The 21,563-nt window shown below is 39.7% G+C and overlaps 1 protein-coding gene across 4 annotated transcripts in view; it reads right to left on the reverse strand.

Moving 5' to 3' along the window:
• Positions 1-5,028: 5,028 nt before the first annotated feature.
• Positions 5,029-21,563, reverse strand: part of LOC128861181 (acireductone dioxygenase) — a 59,206-nt gene continuing 42,671 nt past the window's right edge. For all 4 annotated transcript variants that reach the window (XM_054099113.1, XM_054099111.1, XM_054099110.1 and 1 more), the window contains 2 exons: positions 5,311-5,404; positions 5,029-5,245 (listed from right to left, as the gene is read on the reverse strand). In XM_054099113.1, the coding sequence (XP_053955088.1) occupies positions 5,126-5,245; positions 5,311-5,404 (214 nt within the window). In that variant the 3' untranslated portion in view covers positions 5,029-5,125. The remainder of the gene's footprint in view (positions 5,246-5,310; positions 5,405-21,563) is intronic.

A 21,563-nucleotide genomic window follows, 5' to 3' on the forward strand; every position in this document is an offset into this window, starting at 1 on the left:
GTACGAAGTATTCAGTGTACGTAATTTGATTCTTCTTTATAATCCCCAAAGAAGGAAAGAGACTTCTCCAAAACTGCAAGCGTCCTGGGAATGTCAATACAAGGTGATTAAAAGATTGAATGATGTGGTGTATCATATGCAACAATGTAAAACTGGACAGGGAAAAGTCAAAGGAGTTCATCTCTATGGATTGGTCCAATTTGGATCGAAGAATTTGGTGTATAATCGGACCGATCAGACTTAAGCGGAGGACAGTGTATCAAAACGCGAAGTTTCGTGAACCGACTGGCAGTTGTAGCAATACCGAGTGAATGAGATACTAAAACAAAAACATGCATTTGACTTGACACCGGATGGCGAGACAGAAGTCGTCAGAAGATACAAGTTGCCAAATCTATAAATTACCATAGTTATTGCACGCATTTATGTATATAAGCAAAGGTACATGCGCAAACGCATTTGTCGTAAGTGAAATGTGTAAAAGAGTAAACGAAATGAAAATGAAGGGATTCACTAAAGCAAATAATTGTTGTTACCATTAATTTGTGATTTTTATTTAACAATCCAGTGATCGAACTCAGATGAATTATTGTAAGATATTTTACATTTTACTTGAATATTTGTGTCAAGTAAAGAATATATATTTTGATACTTACCTTGCGTGCATATATTTACGTAAACTAAACATCTTACTCAAGCTATCAAATCAGTGTCATGCCAAATAAGTAAGAGCACGACTTTTTTTCATATATTTCTATTGTGCTCCGGAAAGTTGTGTTCAAAACAGAGGAAGATTAAGCAAGATGTTCCGCAGGGTGGTGTCCTTTCACACTTGCTGTTCAACTTCTATATCTCGAAACTCCCCCAACCACCAGAGAGAGCCTCCCTGGTCTCATACGCGCACGATAATCGCGTCGGGCAATGACATTGATGGCCTGTGCTATAAGGTGAACATCTACCTCATCGCCCTTTCTCGCTTTTTCACTGCGAGGAGTCTCAAACTTTCCCCCACTAAGTCCACGGCGACCCTCTTTACCACCTGGACAAACAAGGTCAAACTGCATCTCAAGTTTAAAGTTTATGACACACCAATTCCGACCGTTAACAATCCCAAAATGTTGGGTGTAACCTTCGACATTTTGCTCTCCTTCTCTGTGCGCACAACCGCGATTGCCACTTAAGTCCAAAATCGCAACAAGGTCCTTAAATCGCTGGCCGGCAGCACTTGGGACAAAGACAAAGGATTGTTGATATCGACATTTAAGGCAATTGGCCGACCGGTTCTGAACTATGCTGCGCCTGTCTGGTCACCTGGAACTAGTGACACACAGTGGATAAAGCTCCAGACTTGCCAAAACACTGCCATTCGGACAACGACGGGTTGCCTCCTGATGTCTCCTCTTCACCATGAGGCACAGAGGCTCCCTGTTCAGCAAGCAGTTCCTGTTAGGGTGCTACCTCAGGTTTCAAAACTAATAGACATTTACTGGACCAGACAGTGCTTAGACAGACATTTAGCGACATTCATCGGGAGACCGTTACCACTTTCTTAAACTCCCGATCACAGAATGCCGTAATCGGAGTCCAACCACACCCTACAGCAGATGAAGAGCCCCAGCTTCCCCGTGAGACCCGTGTTACACTGGCACAATTACGTTCTGGATATTGTAGCAGGTTAAACTCCTACTTATCCAAAATTGACCCCGACATACCAAACATACATATGTCCAGCATGTGAAGGCACCCCGCACGACACTAACCACCTTTTCACATGCCCCTTAAAAACCTACTCATTAACAACCCTTTCCCTCTGGACCCAACCCGTCGAAACAGCAATGTTTCCTGGGCCTACCTTTAGATGAGCTAGACGAAGACGTCCGGTGATATAACCTACACTGACGGGGCTTGAATTACTGCTACAACAACAAAAACGGACATGGTACCAAAAGCCAAGAGCTCCATGACATCCTCGGAGCTCGGCCATAAAACAGGCTTAGGTGACCATCCTTTAACAAAGAAATGTTAAGGGTAGCTCAGATTAACCTTCGGCCCACTAGTTTAGCCACCGATAACCTCTGTGTCATCCTCAGGGCGGAAGACATAGATATCTGTCTGATCCAAGAACCCTGGGTTCGGCAGTCTAAGATCATGGGCCTCCAGAGCAGACACTATGATATTTTTTATGTCCAGTCGGAAGGTAAGCCTAGGGCTTGAATCTTCGTAAGTACTACTATTAATGCTTTTCTGACTTCTCATTTCAGCTCACCAGACGTGACAGTAGACCGGGTAGAAGTGGTCTCTGTTTAATATGGTTTTCAATAATAAATTGAACAGGCGAACTTTTTCCTACTAATCCACTGATCAACTGGACGAGCAGATGGAACACTTGCAGCGATCCTATCAGACGGCCAGTGTCCAGTATCTTTTAACAAGAAAGTCTTTCCTCCCTGTTGAGGCAAGACGTTAACCGACTTGAAAAAGAAGGTTAGGAGGGTTTTTAACGCATGCTACCAAACTAAAAGCTTTGAAAATTTCCGTGTAATTTTGAATGAGTACAAAAAAGCCATTAAATATGCGAAACGCAACTCTTGGAAGGAGTACTGCGAGTAGATTGAATCCGAGAAGGATTCTGCAGGCTAAGCAAGATCCCTTCGAGATACCACTCCTGCAGAACTCTTGTAAAAAGGGAGGATGAGGAGTGGGCTGAATATGCAAAAGAATCTTTGACTATCCTGCTAAACAACCACTTTCCGGAAGTTTCTATTACCCCACGTGACATTGTTGACACAATTCGACATTTAGGGCTACTCGATGTTTCCCTGGAATCTATCCTGCCAGTTGATGGAATCACGTGGGCAATAAATAGTTTTCCCCCTTTTAAATCTCCTGGTTCTGACGATATCTTGCCTGTGATGCTTCACAAAACCAGTAACTCGGTGGTTCCTGTCCTGCAAGAAATCTACTTGGCGTGTATCGTTCTTAATCAGGTCCCCGCCAACTGGAAGAAACAACCCTCGTTTTCCTCATACCCAAGGCAGAGAGGAGGGGCCACGACTCGGCCTAAAGTTGTTTGAAGGAGCACATCGAATCCAAATTATCTCCAGCGCAACATGCTTACCTGAAAGGGAAATCCACGGAATCAGCCTTAGACGAGGTCGTAGGGACTGTGGAAAAATCTCTAGAAGGCAAACAATTAACTTTGGCGGCTTTAAAAGATATATAGGGTGGAGTCAATTGTCACTGTGTTAGATAGACTATAGGTGGAAAGACCTATCTGTCTCTGCTTGGCTGCAGCGAAGTTAATGTGGTGGCAAGAGGGGCTAAAGTCACTAGATTCGTTCACAGAGGGACGCCGCAGGGTGGTATCCTTTCGCCTATAATGCTAAACAAGGATGGGGTTAAGGTCTTAATGATATCGGGACTTTTCCCCTAAGTCATGGCTGAGATTTTGGAAAGATTTGTCCGAGTCAACTCTGACAAAACGGAGCTGGTGCTATTTACCAGAAAAAATAAACCTCCACCCTTTCGACTTCCCAAACAACCACGTTCGCCCGCTTTCATCGAAAGTTAGGTATCTTGGAGTGATACTTGATTCCAAGCTCCATTGGAAGCTACACATTAAAATCGGGTAAAGAAGGCCAGTATAGCCTTTTACTCCTGTAAATCTATGCTCGGTAAAAAATGGGGACTCAAGCCACAGGTCGTGCTGTGGATGTACAACGCAGTGGTTTTGCCAATTTTAACGTATGGATGCCTGGTTTGGTGGGAAGCTCTTCGGAAGTGCTATAATATCACTAAAGTCGGGAGGGTGAAAAGGACTACATTCATTGGCATCACCAGAGTATGTAAAACTTGCCCCAGTGCTGCCCTGAATGACTTTTACGTTATTTCCATCGCAGCTCAAGGTGCAATCAGGTGAAAGGAGGTTCACCTCTGGAGGCAATCTCTCAAGGGACATTGTAGCATTTTCGGGCAGTTAAAACCGTATTTCTCCGAACTTCGAACAGATCTCTCTATCCACAAACTAGAGTTTGAGGGTCGTGTTAGGGGAATATTTTCAAATAAGCAGGATTAGAATGAGGGGGAAATCTGCACCGAAGCTTGCACCTCTGTCTTCACTGACGGTTTCAAGATGGAATCAGGAGTCGGATCAGGGGGTTTCCCTAAATCAGCCAATTTATGTATCTCCTTTAAACTGCCGAATACTGCTGGTGATTTTCAAGCAGAAGTCTTTGCGATCCTGCAGACATGCAAAATGCTTAGAGATTGCGAGAGCGAGGGAGATATTAACCTTTTCTCCGATAGTCAAGCTGCGATCAAGGCTCTGACGACGCTATGGTGTAGAACGAAAATAATAAACTCCTGTAAAGAGGAGATCAAATCTCTTGGATGTAACATTTCTCTGATCTGGGTTCTAGGACATAAGAACATAGAGGGAAATGAAATTGCTGATGAGCTTGCCAGGAAGGGGACTGAATTGGCCTCAGAGACCTCCTACCCGGTAATGGGCATTCCCGTGACACGTTGTTAAAGGGGAACTGCACAAATTATTTCTCAGGAAAGCTCCATTTCTTCATGTGCTATTTCGAAAACCCTTTGGCCCCAGTTTAATATACGAAGGACTCAGAAAGTCCCTTGGACTCCTCGCCATTCAATTTCCAAAATCTTAGCTGTGTTTACCGGTCACTGCACGATCGGCACACACGCAGAAAAGCTAGGGTTACCATTTAACCCCCATTGCAGAAGCTGTGGGGACCTTTCAGAGAAGGAGACTGTTGAGCACTTTCTCTGTAAATGTCCGGGTTTGGCAGCTAGATTAAGATCACTGGGTGCTCCTTTTTTCGTCAACCTGGGGCAGTGCACCAACCTAAATCCCATCAATCTTCTCCATTATATCAACAACTCTGACTGGCTGTAGACATCTGCCTGTTGGAGGTATCATAATGGTGTCAGAACGGCGCTGCAGTGCAACTTGAGGAGTGCCAGACTGGCACCTCAACCATATCACGTACCTACCTACCTATATTAAGAGAAAAAATGTGCTTTTTCATTTATCCCACTTATTCATTGTTTATTATTTATTATTAGTTTTTCAATAACGTGTTCTCTTCTTATTCTTTAAATATTAAAATCCTTCAGCTTGTTTCCGCAAATATTTCTGCCGACACTCCATACCATCAGCCGGCCGATTAAAAGGCTGCCAAATGGGCTCACCTACAAAATATCGTTTTGCTCTGATGTAATTCTGAAAGGGAAATTAGAAGTTTTTAGATATTATATCGCTAACTCCTACGTACATGTGCATATTACATTTAAGTCCAATGTAAATCGATGGTATATGCCAGCTGGTATGATTATTAAATCACCTTTCTCCACTGCTATGCGAATCCAATCATCTGTTGCACTGCGAAAAAAACAAAAACATTTACGTTTGTGTTATGTACGAATTGTTTCAATTTTTGAAGTTGATGAATTATACAAATTTGAAATCGAGCCGAATGTGGACTGTGTTTTTAAGAGAAGAAATCGCGTTTTGTCACAAAATGTCTGCAACAATGTGAACGTTATGCGTTTAATTGAAAGATAAAAGTTCTCACTTAATACTACTCTGAATGTTTAATATTGTTTACTTATTATTTTTAGTTCAAAATTAAGTTCAAAAGAAACGAGCTTATTGGTCCATGTTTCCATGTTTTCAAACAAAACATTCAGCGCAGAATACCTTCAAAAAAGTAACAATGCCACAATTTCGTAGCAATTATTGAGAGCTGCGAACACACTCATTCTTGGTAACTAGCATACTCAGCATCAAAAAGATTTTGCATGATCACCGTATAGTAAAAAAAAGTGTGTTCGCGCTTCAAAACGAAAACACAAGTGTGTTGTTCATAAAGGGGAATATTTTGAAAAACAATAACACTATTTTCAAAAATATGTGAATAACAATCCTCGTATGTACATATATGTACATGTTTATATGTATATCTATATATATATATATGTATATATATATTAGGCCGGATCGATTTGTGGGGAGGCAAAAAAATCGCCCATTGCTCTGTGAAAATCATATTATAGTGATCAAAATAAGAAACTTTGCCAAAGGAACCATACCTCTAAAACTAATTCTGATGTCCCCCAATTTGGGTCGAACTTTTTAGTTTCTTTTCTCATGCAAAGGCCAAAAATGGTGATATTTTGAAACGATTGTATGGGAAACCCCCCAGGGGAGTTTCAGGGGGTGTGCCACTGGCTTGGGTGGATCGGCCGTCCAAAGTTAGTGGGGGTCGGTCATACATTTGGACTCGATTGGAGCACTCTAAATGGGTCAAAGTGGGATTTTTCGTTCGACCCAAATTCGGGGACATCAGAATTCGTTTTAGAGGTATGGTTCCTTCGGCAAAGTTTCTTATTTTGATCCCTAGAATATGATTTTCCGTAAATCCATTTGGGTTTTTCGCGGGTAATTCCTACTATCAGGCTTAAAACGCTCATTGGTGATCAAAATATACACCTATAACCAAATTTATTCCTTATAGTATAAATACATTGACGTCTTTTAAATATTAAAATACACACGTTCTTATGAACGAAATTATCTTGGCGATAGCATGACTTCAGGCTTCCTATAAAGTCAGTGAAGTGATGTGCGTCGAACGAAAGATGAGTAAGACTGAAAATTTTAATCGCATTTCTCTCGAAATACGCTGAAAAAAGTGTAATTTTTTTCTTTTTCACTTAAAATGTTTTTTTGTGTTTTTTTTTAAATTGGTAAGAAACTTATTTTAAAGATAATTTTTTGTTTGGTTGATTTCAGTTGATTGCAAGAGGCTGTGCATTCCACGGCGGAAATTAAAGGAGCGACGTTTGAGCAGCTGTAGTGCCGTCATGTTTTTTTTTTTTTGTTTTTTTTGTTGCATCACTTTTGATATGTAATTTATTTTAAGATAGTAAATACTCTCAGTAGTTCGCAAAAAATTATTAAAAAACTTATTGTCCCTTAAACTTTTACTTAAAAAAACATATATTTATTTGAGAGGTTAATTGTTGTTATCTGGCAGCCATGAAAATATGCGCGCCATAACGAACAACTGTTTATTTTATTAAAATTTATTTATCTCGTTTGACCACTTTATTATTTTGTTAAGTTTTGCGTCCATAATTTGCTAATGTTGTTAATTTCCGTATATTAAAATATTACTAGCAATTTTAAAGATAGATTAGAATAGATTTGTGAGGGGTTGGACGAGTCCAAGCACTCAGTCAGGAAGACACCATAGTACTGCACCCGTATAGATTACAGTGGAAGGAATAGAGAAACAGGAGAGATATTATATGGATGGTAAGACGGGCAATTGGTTGGAGGTCACTCTTCCGCGAATCTTTTGGATTCATTGATGAATCTTAAGAAATCCGGAAAAGGAAGAGTATGAACTTTATCCATGCTCAGAACATCGCACCCCAACAGCCCAAGTCTGATTCTAGAGAACGCCGGACAACTGAAGAGAAAGTTCTGTGCACTCATTTTCGCGACAAGACAATGATTCCCATGGTTGCCATGTGCTGACCAAAGGCGTTGTGCCCTGTGATTTCACTTACCAGTACTCTCAGGTCCATTCTGCTAAGTTTTAGGAAAAGTGTCGTTAATTTCCCGTTTGGTTCTTTCACAAAGCACTTAGTTACTCTGCCGATGAAGAATTGACCCCGAGAAAAGGTTCAGGGCCCAGTGGTGTGGTTGAAGAGCCTTCATTAGTCAGTTTATCAGCTTATTCATTCTCTGTAATACCGCAGTATCCAGGAGTAGGAGTACTTAGTGTCTTCGTCTAAGTACCATCCAGATCCGCTACCCTCACTGGTTTTGGATCCGTCGGTGTAGAAAGTGTGCTGAAGTCCCGTTAATAGGTTCTCTGGACTTAACCATTGACCTCTATCTGGGATCAAAACGTCATACTTCTTACCGAAGCTAACGTAAGGCACCCGATTGTCCGTTGGAATCGAGAACAGTGCGCATCGCTCCGACAACTGGTGTAAATCTGACAGTGGGCAGTGTGTTCTTCGTTTCCCCAAACTCCGTTTGACTTGAGTCTATACGCCGCCTTCATTGCTTCCTTCCGGATTTTAATTTGCAGTTCAGAACGGCCAGATGTCATACTCATAGCACCTGCGACACCCAAGCACACACTTCTCTGTAGTCTAGTTAGGGGTTTTACTATGGAGTTAACCATAGTAGCTTTCTACCACACTACGGAGGCGTATGTGATAATGGGTGTAATCAGGGTGATGTCGAGACAACTTCTTCTCGACGTGCATCCTCCAGGTTAACTTATATCTAGGATTACCCCTAAGTAGGCAGAAGGCAGTTGCAGTGTTACTCCTTCCAAGGTTGGTAGTAACAAACCTTCCGTATTGCGTTTGGTAGTGAAAAGTACCAAGGCATTTCTTATAGGATTCACTGAAAGACCAATCTTGCCTAGTACTACCTGCATTTTATTGCATATAGCTACTAGTGACGGTCTTGAGATTAGTACGCACACATCATCCGCATAAGCTTGGACGTATTCCATTTCCTGCAAATTCTTAAGAAGAGAATCCACAACAAAGGACCAAAGTAGGGAGAGAATACTCTGATTTGTGGGCAGCCCTTCTTAACCTCCTACTTGACTCCTTCATCGCTTCCTCCATCTATAATAAGCAGTCTCTTTGATAGCATAGAGTGAATCCATTCTACTCCATGCCTTCTGATAGAAGAGCACATAGATTCAAAGGTAGTATTGTTAAAAGCACCTGCAATGTCCCCAAACACTCCAAGAGTGTACTCCCTTGTTTCCAATCCGTTTTCGATGATGCTGAAGCACTCGTGTAGATTCACAAGATTTTCCACTTTGGTTAGCGCGTTGTCTGACATTGAGAGGGTTTTGACTTAAAACCCTCGCCCTAATGTGCTTCTCGACCATACGTTACAGATTTTGAAGCATAAACGATGTAAGACTTATAGGTCTGAATCTTTTTGGTAAGGCATAGTTGTCCTTACCTGTCTTTGGGACAATTACAACATTCACACAACGCCACGATTGTGGAACTTAAACGCGCGCAAGACATGCCGCAAATATTATTTTCAGAACCTTCATTATTTGTTCTTCGCCATGCTTGAGCATGATTGGGTAAATTCCATTGGATCCTGGGACTTTTTTTCGAATTACGAGAAAGTGAACCTTATCGCTTCCTCGTAAACTATCCTAGATGCAATGAACCAATCACGTCTGCTGGTAGTTATACTGGCCTGATCAGATTGGTCGATGGAGCCTTGGCCAATAAAGCTACGGCGACACGCTCATGCATTTGCTGTCCAGCAGTTTATATGTGTGCGTGTCAGATGCATGACGCTTGCCCGCGAAAAAACCTAAAATTTTTTATTTTCATCATGCAAAAGCAGTTAGATAATATTATATCAATCACTTCTTGCTTTCAGCTTGTTACGAAGGTCGGGCTGGTGCTAACGTTCTGTATAACTAAGCGATATGACAGAATGAAGTCCATGAGCGCATTCCACAATAACGTCTAATTCCATTGATTCAGCGTATCTTACGAGTTTCATAGCCTCCCTCGTGGAGGGAGGGATAATAGAGTCGCAGGGAAAATAGGTCGAGACAACGATTGTCTCTACCTCTTTACCATCTAGTCGATACTTTATCTTAGCTGCAACTAAGTCTTGACAACAGAATTCTCTTAACAAATTGCAATCGGCGGTTTTCGGCATAATAATACACGGTTCTTGTAATAATATTATGTGAGGATTTGTGTGTAATTTCGCTTGGCTGCGGGATAAGAGCACAGTAGCCGCTATGCTATATATACAATTGGCGCGTACACACTCTTTGAGTGTTTGCCCGAGCTCGTCCTCATATTTTTGGTGTGCGTCTTGATGTTGTTCCACAAATGGAGTGACCTACAGTCTCAAGCCGACTCCGAGCGGCAGATATTTTTTATGAAGAGCTTTTTAGAAATACACTCGGAGGTTTGCCATTGACTGCCGAGGGGCGACCGCTATTAGAAAAAACCTTTTCTTAATTTTGATCTTTCGCCGAGATTCGAACCGACGTTCCACTGTGCTATGCTGCTGCAAGTTAATCTGTGAAAAATGTTTCGTGTCATATGGACAGTCACAACTTAATTTTTAGACCTTGCCCATGGCTGAAATAAGAACAGTAACTTGTACCCTTCCACAATTCAGATACAGGCGCATTCCATACTTAGACCGGATGACCACACCAAGAACCAGGTGGGAAGCGTTTCCATATCTAGTATCCGTCCCCGCTTTGGTATATTGGTATGATCTCCAGTGTGTCGTATCCAGTCTTTCGTTCAAGGTATGGAGCCTAGAGATGACCCCTTGCGGCTCACCAGTTTTTAAATTTTGTTCGTTTGCCGGATGACAAGCTTACATTCTTCGAATCGATGAAGATCTTTCGACTTCGCCGCAGCTTCCTAAACTTGATCGTCGACAAAGTCCAATTGTTTTTGAGACATCATACCACTAGCAGCTGCTGCAGTATAGTTCCCTCCGGCGGACGATTGTGGATAACTAGGGGCACCCGGTTTTGCGCTCGCTCCTACATTATTAGCTTCTGCAGCTCTCGTTTCCCTGGGTTTGTTGGCTTTACTACCAGGTACTTGATTGCTGCAAGAAGCTCCTCCTGCAGTCAATGCTATCTGTTGCCCCAGGTTTATTACTTCGGATTCAGGTTTGTTGTCCTTCCCCCTTTTCTTCTTCCCTTTGCTAACCGTTGCGCTCACCATTGCCTCATCTGTCAAGTTGACCAGATCCGATGGCTCATCATCAGATCTGTTCCTCTTGACAGCTTCGATTACAGGGGTGGATGAAAGCAGAAGAGCCGCAGCTCCAGTTTGAGTCGCAGTCGGCATAGCTTTGTTTGGTTTTCTCGGATGCGGTGACTTGACGGGCAGGGGCTATCTGCGTCATAACCACATCTGGTTCCACCAAATTGCTTCCCGGAACAGTCGCTTTCTTCATATCCGTTAGAGCAATGGTACTTTTCAGATTTGCATCCGAATTAACCATATTACTTCCGTCCGTAGAAGAAAGCGTCAGAGCGCTGGAAAGTAAATGAGCTGTTTCAGCTTCCCCAGGATCAGCTACGGGATTTGCAGATATATTACAGACTTAAAGTGTTGTTGGAGGAAAGGCGCAGTCGTCCACTCCAAAGCAAAATTCATTCTTTGTTTTCTACTTTGCGATGACAATCAAAGGTACAAAACATTGTTGTTGGTCTAGTGCCACCACCTTTAAATAAAGCGCTTAAGGTGTTCCCAATATGTTATTTATTTATTCATTAATATCTATTTTCCCTCCTTCAAAGTAATCCCCATGAGATATTATGCACTTGTGCCAACGTTTTTCCTATTTTGTTTTATCTTGTTCAGCTCCTCCTTCGATGCCGTCTTTATCTCGTCAACCGTAGCGTAGCGTCGTCCTTTCATGACCCTGTTCAGTTTCGGGAACAAGAAAAAGTCACAGGGGCCAGATCTAGGGAATAAGGTGGTTGTGACATCATTAGTGTGTTGTTTTTGGCCAAAGGAGAAAATTTGGGTCGTCGCGGACAGAGTCCAACATCTCATTAGCAATGTGCATGCGATGCTGCTTTTGGTCGAAACTGAGCAGTTTTGGCATGAATTTTGCAGCGACCGGTCTCATGCCCAAATCATTGAAAAAAATCGAATGGCACGAGCCAATCGATATGTCTAGGCCCTCAGCAACTTCTCTAACAGTAATTCGACAATTGGCCAATACCATATTAGTCACTTCATCAATTTTTTCGTCTGTTGTTGAAGTACTCGAACGTCCGGCTTTTCGTCGTTCACATCTTCTCGGCCTTCTGAGAACATTGTGCAGGTTCTTTGATCCATCTTTTTGAATAAGTAAAAATCGAAGACGAGCCCAAACACATGCAAGCAAAGCAACTGTCAACAATTAACTGAACGTTATAAATGGCCGGACTCGTCGGCACAAAATAATCGAATTTCACATATACGTAACCTGCGAAAATTCAAAATTCACGATACTTTTTAAACACACCTCGTACATACATCAATTCATAATTTCAAACATTTTTTTTCTGTGAATTTGCGCATATGAAATCTAAAATTCATGAAAAGGGTTATACATTTACATAACGACTACATGTACAACTACTAGTACTGTTCAGTTCTGTATAAAACTATAGTGATAATCAAAGCAATATGTGCATTCGTTGGAGGCGCTTGTGCGTTATGTAGTGCAGCTGTGTATCAAAATCGTGGTAGAACAGCAATTTTTTGTGATTTATGACTAACTATTTAATTTGGGTGAAAAGTGAAACAGATATGACATACATATATATACAAGTATAATTATGCCAACCCTGAAATTTTGCTAAGAAAGAAACATCAAACAATAGAAAGTTTTTTATATATAGAGTATTCAAAAAAAATGCATGAAATTTTTATTTAAATCGATACTAAAGTCCATATATTTTAATGTTTGAAGATTATTTCATCCAAATGTTGACCGCGACTGCGCTTCAAATGGTCCATCCGCTTAGTACAATTTTGGCATACTCTTTCCAATGTTTCGGCCGGTATCTCACATATAAATACCCCTCGGCAGGCAATGACAAACCTCCGAGTGTATTTCTGCTATGAAAAAGCTCCTCATAAAATATCTGCACTTCGGAGTCGCCTTGAAACAGTAGGTCCCTCCATTTGTGAAACAACATCAAGACGCACGCCTCAAATAGGAGGAGGAGCTCGACCAAACACCCAAAAAGGGTGTACACGCCAATTATATATATAAAACGGAAACTTATTATGAAAATTGTCGATCTTCAAGAACATATCGCAAAATTCCTGATTTTTTTTCAAGAAACTGATTCGTTCTTGCTGTAGCGCAAAGTGTTGCTGAATAATCATCGATATCAACTAGGCATTTATGAATTAACTTTTTGGTGTATTTTTCCTGTAGACGTGCTCATGGTGGACATTTAAATGATGTAATTTTTTCACATATAATTGTTAAGAGTTTTGAGTAAGGTGTGAAACCTGAAAGAATCTAAATTTGTAAAATTTTTATTTTAAAACTATATCTAGGCGCGTCTTTTGAAGTATCATTATTATATACACTTGCCAGAAAAAGTATCCGTACACAAAGAAATGAAAGCAATATATTAAGAAATTCATTGTAAAAAAACACTAAAACTGTTAAACTTTTATGAGAAATGTTTAGTCAGTAATTTTTCTACAATTTCTATACATTTTTTCCTAAGTTCATCTTTTAAAAAAATGAAAGTTCACAAAACAAAAACAAAAAACTTCACTTCAACGAAGCAGAAAAAGTATTCGTACATTGCAATACACGGTTAAAATATTCATATTTAACAAAAACAAAATAAGGTGTTATTAACTTGTGTGATAACCTTTCCGCGTTAGGAGCTCCGCAAGTTGATGTGGCACGGAATGGGTCAATTTAAAAGTATTATCTTTGGTAATTTTGCTCCATTCATTTATTCTTACGACTTTAAGCATTTCCTTGGAGGTTATGCTGTGCTGACGGATCCTGCGCGCTAGTAAATCCTACAAATGCTCAGTGAGATTGAGATCTGAGGATTGGAGCGGGTTGCACTATTAGTGATGTGTGTTATACAGGCATGCTTCACAGTTGGTACAAGATTTTATTTTTCGACCGCGGTACCGCACTTTCGCCACACTAGTTTTCTTCCTTTACCACCAAATATGCAATATTTGAAAAATAGAACACGTTCCCAAAATTCTGGAGGCTTGTTAACATATCCGTTTGCAAAACCCATACGTTTATTTCTGTTGATTTCGGATATGTACGGTTTCCTACGTGCTACACATCCCCGATACCTATTTTTTTAAGCCGCCATAGCCGAATGGGTTGTTGCGTGACTACCATTCGCAATTCACAGAGAGAACGGCGGTTCGAATCTCGGTGAAACACCAAAATATTTTTCTAATAGCGGTCGCCCCTCGGCAGGCAATGGCAAACCTCCGAGTGTATTTCTGCCATGAAAAAGCTCCTCATAAAAATATCTGCCGTTCGGAGTCGGCTTAAAACTGTAGGCCCCTCCATTTGTGGAACAACATCAAGAAGTACACCACAAATAAGAGTAGGAGCTTGGCCAAACACCCAAAAAGGGTGTACACGCCAATTATAAAGGGTGATTTTTTAAGAGCTATAGGAAAGTTTCAAAAACACACACGCGAAATTCAGAAAAATGCATGCAATTTTTATTTAAATCGATGGTACAGTTCATATCATTTAATGTTTGAAGTTTATTTCATGCAAATGTTGACCTGACCGCGTTTCAAATGGTCCATCCGCTTAGTCCAATTTTGGCATACTCTTTCCAATGTTTCGGTCGGTATCTCACATATAAATGATTTAATGTTGTCTGTCTTCCAATGTGTTAATTGAAGCAGACTTGTCTGAATAGACATGGGCTTTAACATATCCCCACAAAAAATAATCTAAAGGCGTTACATCGCACGATCTGGGTGTCCAATTGACAGGTTCCGAACGTGAAATAAAATATTCACCGAACTCACCTCTCAACAAGTCCATTGTTACGCGTGCTGTGTGGCATGAGGCACCGTCTTGCTGAAACCACATGTCATGCAAGTTAAGCTCTTGGATTTTGGGCAAAAAGCAGTTGGATATCATTTCATGGTAGCGCTCACCATTCACAGTTAGCTTGCGATTCGCAGCATCTTTGAAGAAGTACGGTCCAATGATACCTCCAAGCCCATAAACCGCACCAAACTGTGACCTTTTCTGGATACATTGGTAACTTTAACAATTCTTCTGGCTGATCTTCACTCCAAAATTGACAATTCTGCATATTTACGTACCCATTGATCCAAAAATGCGCTTCGTTGCTAAACACAATTTTTCGATAAAAAAGTGGATCTTAAACTTTCTTAACAGAATACGCATTTTTATAATAAAATTCAATGATTTGCAAGCGGTGTTCGTTTGTTATTCATGGTTAAATTATAGACCAAACTGAAGATGTTTGACAGTGAAACAAAACACGAAACGTGCGTCAGCTGTTTAAGCCAACTGTTTAAAAAGATAATTGCTAAAAAATCATCCGTTAATATTCTTATATATACTAGGCGCAATTGTGCAATACAACGTAAAATATACTTAAAAATAATAATTAAAGCTAAAAATAATATATGTATATGAAGAAATCGATTTTTATGGTCGTCCATAAAAATGTGCTCATTTGCAACGCATCGATCTTGCCTCAATGCTCAGCAATAGTTCAAAATATGTAGCTATTACCAAACTCATAACACATGGGGTGAGAAATCACAGGCCTGACGCATAGATGGCACTAGTTTTATTGCATTCACCTCTTTTTCAGTTAGTACTACATACTAAGCTTAAAAAGACAGCTGTTCAAATTGATTGTGCTAAGAGTGACGCTACTTTTGTTATTTTCAAAACAATTTTCACTGCTTCTTAATGGGGAAAACTAGAGTTCAATCAAAGCATTGGTTTGAAAAGTTTTATGGGGACTACGCTCCGCCAGAAACCACAATGAAACAATGGTTTGCTGACTTAACAATAATACCACAATGCATCAAAAAATTCACAAAATATCGAAAAGTGAAGTTTCGTGAGTTAGCTGACATCGTAGATATCAAAAGAACGTGTTGGCTCTATATTGCATGAGCATTTGACTATAAGAGAGCTCTGTTCAAAGTGGGTGCCACGTTTGCTCACCGTTGACCAAAAATAGGAATGTGTTTATGATAGCAAGACAATGACAAAACTACATGAATTGAACTTCGAATTGCTCCCACATCCACCGTATTCGCTAGATTTGGCTCCCAGCGACTACTGGATGTTCGCAGACCTGTAAAAAATTCTCGTCGGTAAGAGATTTCGACCGAATGAAGAGGTTGTCGCTGAAACTGAGGCCTATTTTGAATCGAAAAGTAAATCGTTCTACAAAATTGGTATTGTGATGTTAGAGCGGCGCTGAAATGACTGTATTGTTCTTCGTGAGAATGATGTTGATGAATAAAGCTAATTTTTAACAAAAAAAAAACGTGTTTTCATTTTAGGCCCATGTGTTATATGTATGTATATGTATTATTCATTTTCGTTTCATTTCATATCTTTCATTTTAAATCTAATTGTCGTCTGTCATTTAATGAAACTATGGACTTGGAAGTTATGCTCGATGCATCGTTCACTTCTACTAATCATATTATAATATTGTAATTATATCATTTCAAAGCCTTGTAAGTTTCTGCGTCTCCCATTTGGATACATTATCCATCTACATTCCATGCATTTGCGCCTACAACTCAAAATAATATTTTATGCAGATAATATTTTATTTAATATTTTCACTTTTGTCCATTCATATTCTTTAAAAGCATTGTAATTAACAGGTGGCGCAAAATTAATCAATTATGGAAAGATTTATAATATTTGCAAATATCGTCCTACGGCAATCATATTTGACACTTGTGAGCTAGACAGCTGCAGCATACAAACAGACAAGCAATGGAGCACGTAAGGGTCAAAATAAAGATTTCCGTCATTCAAAATAATTTTTTTTTTTAGTAAAAAGTTGAATAGTTAATTTTGCGCCACCCTTTATATTCATCATATTTGTCATCTGGTTGACTAGGGATTTTACCATGTCTTTAAGCTTTTCGATATCATTGTTTTTTTCAGATTTGTTAGTCTGTCCTGTTCTGCTTTATGTTCCCTTGAAGAAGATGCAACATCAGCATAGCTGACTCCGGGAATTATGTTTGTTACGGCTGTTGTTATTGGCGTATTATTTTTATTTGTATTTAATGTTGGTTCTTTATTACGCAGAGGTGGAAATCTTTGGACTTTAAGTGCTTTATAAATTTCGCATCCTTTGTAGTTGGCGGTATGGTTACCTCCACATAAGGCGGATTTAACTTCCTTTATTTGGTTTTTACATTCTATTGATAGATGTCTACCAGCGCATTTCACGCATACTGGATCTCTTGTACAATAATTTTTTGTATGACCATATTTCTAGCATTTCGTGCACTGTGAAATGATGCGCTTATGGTGAGGTGCCTCAAAGGTGACTATGCAGTTCATTAGCTTGTTTATATTGTAAATGTCTTTGTTGTTATAACTTGCTTGTAGTTCGATGAAAAATAATGATAGTGGTTTTTTTGTTGTTCTTTGTATATTAGTAATGTTAGGTACTTTGTGGCCTTTATCGTTTAGTTCTTTTTTAATTTCTTCTTGGTCTGTAGAGTCGTACATATGGACATAAGACTACTTTATATCCTCTTTCACTTTTTGGTCTAAATGTATACAACTTCGTTCCTTTTTCTTTTAACATATGGTGTAATTGGTTATATATTTGTAAATTTTCTGCTTGAATGCGAACTTCATTATTTGGTAAAATTTTTAGATTGAAGCTGTTATTTGCACCTTCATTTTAAGCACTCTTTAATGTTTTTATACATTCTACAGAACTTAATATAAGTAATAAAATATTAATAAAAGAAAACAAATTTTTTTTTTGGTTTAGGTTAAATCTTTTTTTTTCTGAAATAAGGTGTCAGAGAATTTCTTCATGCTAAAGAATCTAAGGAAATGTTTTATAATGAAAAGAAGCTTTTTCGCAAAATTTAGGTAACGATTTTTTTTATAAATAAACATTTGCAATAGATGTTCAATGTATTCCATATAAGACATAAAGCAATACATTTGTCATTAATGCTAAATAGTTGCTTTTTGAAGTGCTTGCTGACGAAATTCCCATGGGTTCACATTTTTCTGAGGTCCTGCGTTTATCAATAAGACCAATTATATATTTATTTAATACAAGGTAGCTCAAAATTAATCACCCTATCGGAAGATTTATAATTTTTGAAAATTTGTGAATTTTCGAATGTGTAATTTTTGCACCTGTGAACTAGGCAGCTGCAGTGTACAAACAGATAGGCAATTGTCACAATTGGATGATTATTTTGCGCCACCTTCTAGGTTGTCTATGCACCCACGTATATGCGATGAGTTTTGTAACATGCTGGTGAAAGTATATCAAATCCTCTTCTCTTTCCTTCATCCTTTACTTGGGTGGACAAAAACTGAAGAGGAGAACGTACTTTTAAACAAAATTAAGTAGTTTTAAGAAGTTTTTTTATTCGTTTCTGGTGCTTAAAATGTGTCCAAGTTTTCTACAAATTTATTAAAAATAAGCGAATCGAGCAATCCCAGCAGGGACATAAAAAAGTTTTTTCAAAAGCTGAGTGTATAAGTATTTTCGTATCACGTCACTGAATAAGCATTACCTTAATCAGATAAATCAAACTGTAAAAGATTATATTATTCAGTATATTGCATAAGAAGTACTTCGTTTCCCGTTGTAGCTAGTATAACATCCATAAGGTTACGAAAATGTATGAAATATGTTACTATTTCCAAAAATGAGCTTAATTTTCACCGGAATCTCGCGTACCAAATGGCTTATTACAGCCTTTAGTTATTGCAACTCATTCTCATTATCCACATAATGCACCCAGCCTTAGAGCTCTAATAGAATTCAATGCAAACTACAGCATAATATGATATCCCTCATGATCATCAAATAATATATTATATTATACATACATATATAATCTCATTATATCCCTTTATGCCACAATCCAATTACATTTTTGTTATTCATTGATATTTTTTATTTTAGAATATCTGTATATTTTTGTTGTTTCATATAAATAAATATAGTTATTCCGATTCCGTTATGGCATTGGATTAATTTGGAGTTTGGCCTCAAATATTTGAAAAGATAAATTTAAAAAAGTTAAAGTAAAATCTCTCTCTTACAACCACTATAATTATATTATAACATATTTATTTAATTATAACAAAAACTCTAGATTATTTTATATTGCAAAAACAAAATGGTGAATCCATTATTGTTTTTATATTCATATATGTACATAAAAATTTACAAACTGAAGTGACTGATCGCCAGTCACTAGGGATTCTTCTACATATGGTTCGAGCGACTCACAACTTCCGGGATTAGCCCAAGTATCCTCTGGATAGCTTCCGAACTCCCGTCGGAACACTTCGCCGTCAAGTAATTTTGCTCAATCCGGTGTACAAGAGTCTCGCAATAATTCGCATCAAGTAAAAATTTTCAACATATCGCTCATTTGTGCCTACGCCCCGACGGAAGAGAAGGACGATGCGACCGGCACGACATAAAGGTCGTTCTTGGCGACTTCAACGACACGGTGGGCAAGAAGGGAATTTTTAGTCCCACAGTCGGAAAATTCAGCCTGCACAACGAAACATCCGGTAACGGACAAAAACTGATTGACTTCGCTGGGGCCCGAATCATGGTTGTCTGCAGCACCAGATTCCAGCATAAGAAAATACACCAAGCAACGTGGCTGTCTCCTGATCGGAAAACGTGAAACTTATCGAATCGTGATCGATCTATCGTCTTATGATAGATGGAAGACACGCTTCTAGTGTTTTAGATGAACGTACGATCCGTGGGTCCAACATCGATTCGGATCATTACCTTGTTGAATGTTCGACCAGCCAGCCAGAGGATTCGCCACTCGACTCTCACTCCTGCTCTAAGAGAATACTGCCCAATAAACTGGCATGCACGAGCAATGGAGCAACATTTATCGCTCTCTACGTACCGCCGCTGAAGACGAAATCGAAATTCGGCGAACCCGAAAAACAGTTGGTACGACGAGGAATGTTATGCTACTGCAGAAAGAAAAGATGTTGTCTATAGAGCTACGCTACGATCAGGCGCAACGCAAGTCATGTGGAATCGTCACCGGGAGCTAAAAAAGGAAGAGAGACGTATTATCCGAAAGAAGAAACGAGAGGCCGAAATACGTGAGTGCGAAGAGCTTGAGATGCTGGCCAATAGGAACAACTCTCGAAAATTCTACCAGAAAGTTCGGCAGCTTACAGAAGGTTTTAAGACCGGGACGTTTTCCTGTAAGAACAAAGACGGCGATCTGATGACTGAGATCCAGAGCATACTTAAATTATAGAGGGAAGACTCATCGAATCTGTTAAATACATAGTGACAGCTGCGCATGTCACAGAGAATGTGAGGATCCCGATATCTCGATCATTGGCGACGGAATTATCATTCCGCTACACGACCATGACGAGGTGAGAATAGCGATAATGCGGCAAGAAAACAACAAAGCCGCGGGCGCCGACGGACTGCCGGCTGAGCTATTCAAACATGACTGCGAGAAGCTGCCAAATATGGTCGGATGAAAGTATGCCTGCCGATTGAAATTTAAGTGTGCTCTGTCCAATCCATAAGAAGGGTGATCTTGCAATCTGTGCCAATTACCGCGGGATTAGTCTTCTAAATATTGTCTATATGGTTGTAGCGAGCGTATTGTGTGAAAGGCTAAAGCCCACCATCAACCAACTAATTAGACCTTATCGGTGTAGCTTTAAACCTAGAAAGTCCACCATCGACCAGATACATATTTACAATACACCAAGTCATGGAAAAGACCCATGAAAGGAGAATCGACACACACCATCCTTTCATCGACTTCAAAGCTGCATTCGACAGTACGAAAAGGAGTTACCTATATGCCGTGGTGTCTGGATTTGGTATCCTTAAAAAATTAGTAGGGCTATGCAAGATAACGTTGCTCAATACCAGCAGCGCCGTCAGAATTGGGAAGGACCTCTCCGAGCTGTTTGATACCAAACGAGGTTTCAGACAGGGTGACTCGTTATCGTGTGTCTTTTTTAAGCTGATGTTGGAAAGGATCCTACGAGCCGCAGAACATAATAGCTCAGGCACAATATTTTATTGGAGCATACAATTGTTTGTAATTGTGAGGCGGCCGCCGTAGCCGAATGGGTTGGTGCGTGACTACCATTCCGAATTCACAGAGAGTTCGTTGGTTCGAATCTCGGTGAAAGCAAAATTAATAAAAAAAAAAACATTTTTCTAATAGCGGTCGCCCCTCGGCAGGCAATGGCAAACCTCCGAGTGTATTTCTGCCATGAAAAAGCTCCTCATAAAAATATCTGCCGTTCGGAGTCGGCTTGAAACTGTAGGCCCCTCCATTTGTGGAACAACATCAAGACGCACACCAGAAATAGGAGGAGGAGCTCGGCAAACATCCAAAAAGGGTGTGCGCGCCAAATATATGCATATATATACAATTGTTGGCGTATGCCGATGATATTGACATCAGCGGCCTTGACAACCGCGCTGTTAGATCTGCTTTCTCCAAACTGGATAAAGAGGAAAAGCAAATGGGTCTGGTGGTGAACGAGGACAAAACAAAGTACCTCCTGTCGTCAAACAAACAGTCGGCTCACTCGCGTATCGGCACCCACGTCACTGTTGACAGTTATGATTTCGAGGTTGTAAAAGACTTCGTATATTTAAGAACTAGCATTAACACCGATAACTATGTTAGCCTCGAAATCCAAACATAGAATCTCTCTT

The sequence above is a fragment of the Anastrepha ludens genome, chromosome 4 (genome assembly GCF_028408465.1).
Source record: "Anastrepha ludens isolate Willacy chromosome 4, idAnaLude1.1, whole genome shotgun sequence".
Lineage (NCBI taxonomy): Eukaryota > Metazoa > Arthropoda > Insecta > Diptera > Tephritidae > Anastrepha > Anastrepha ludens.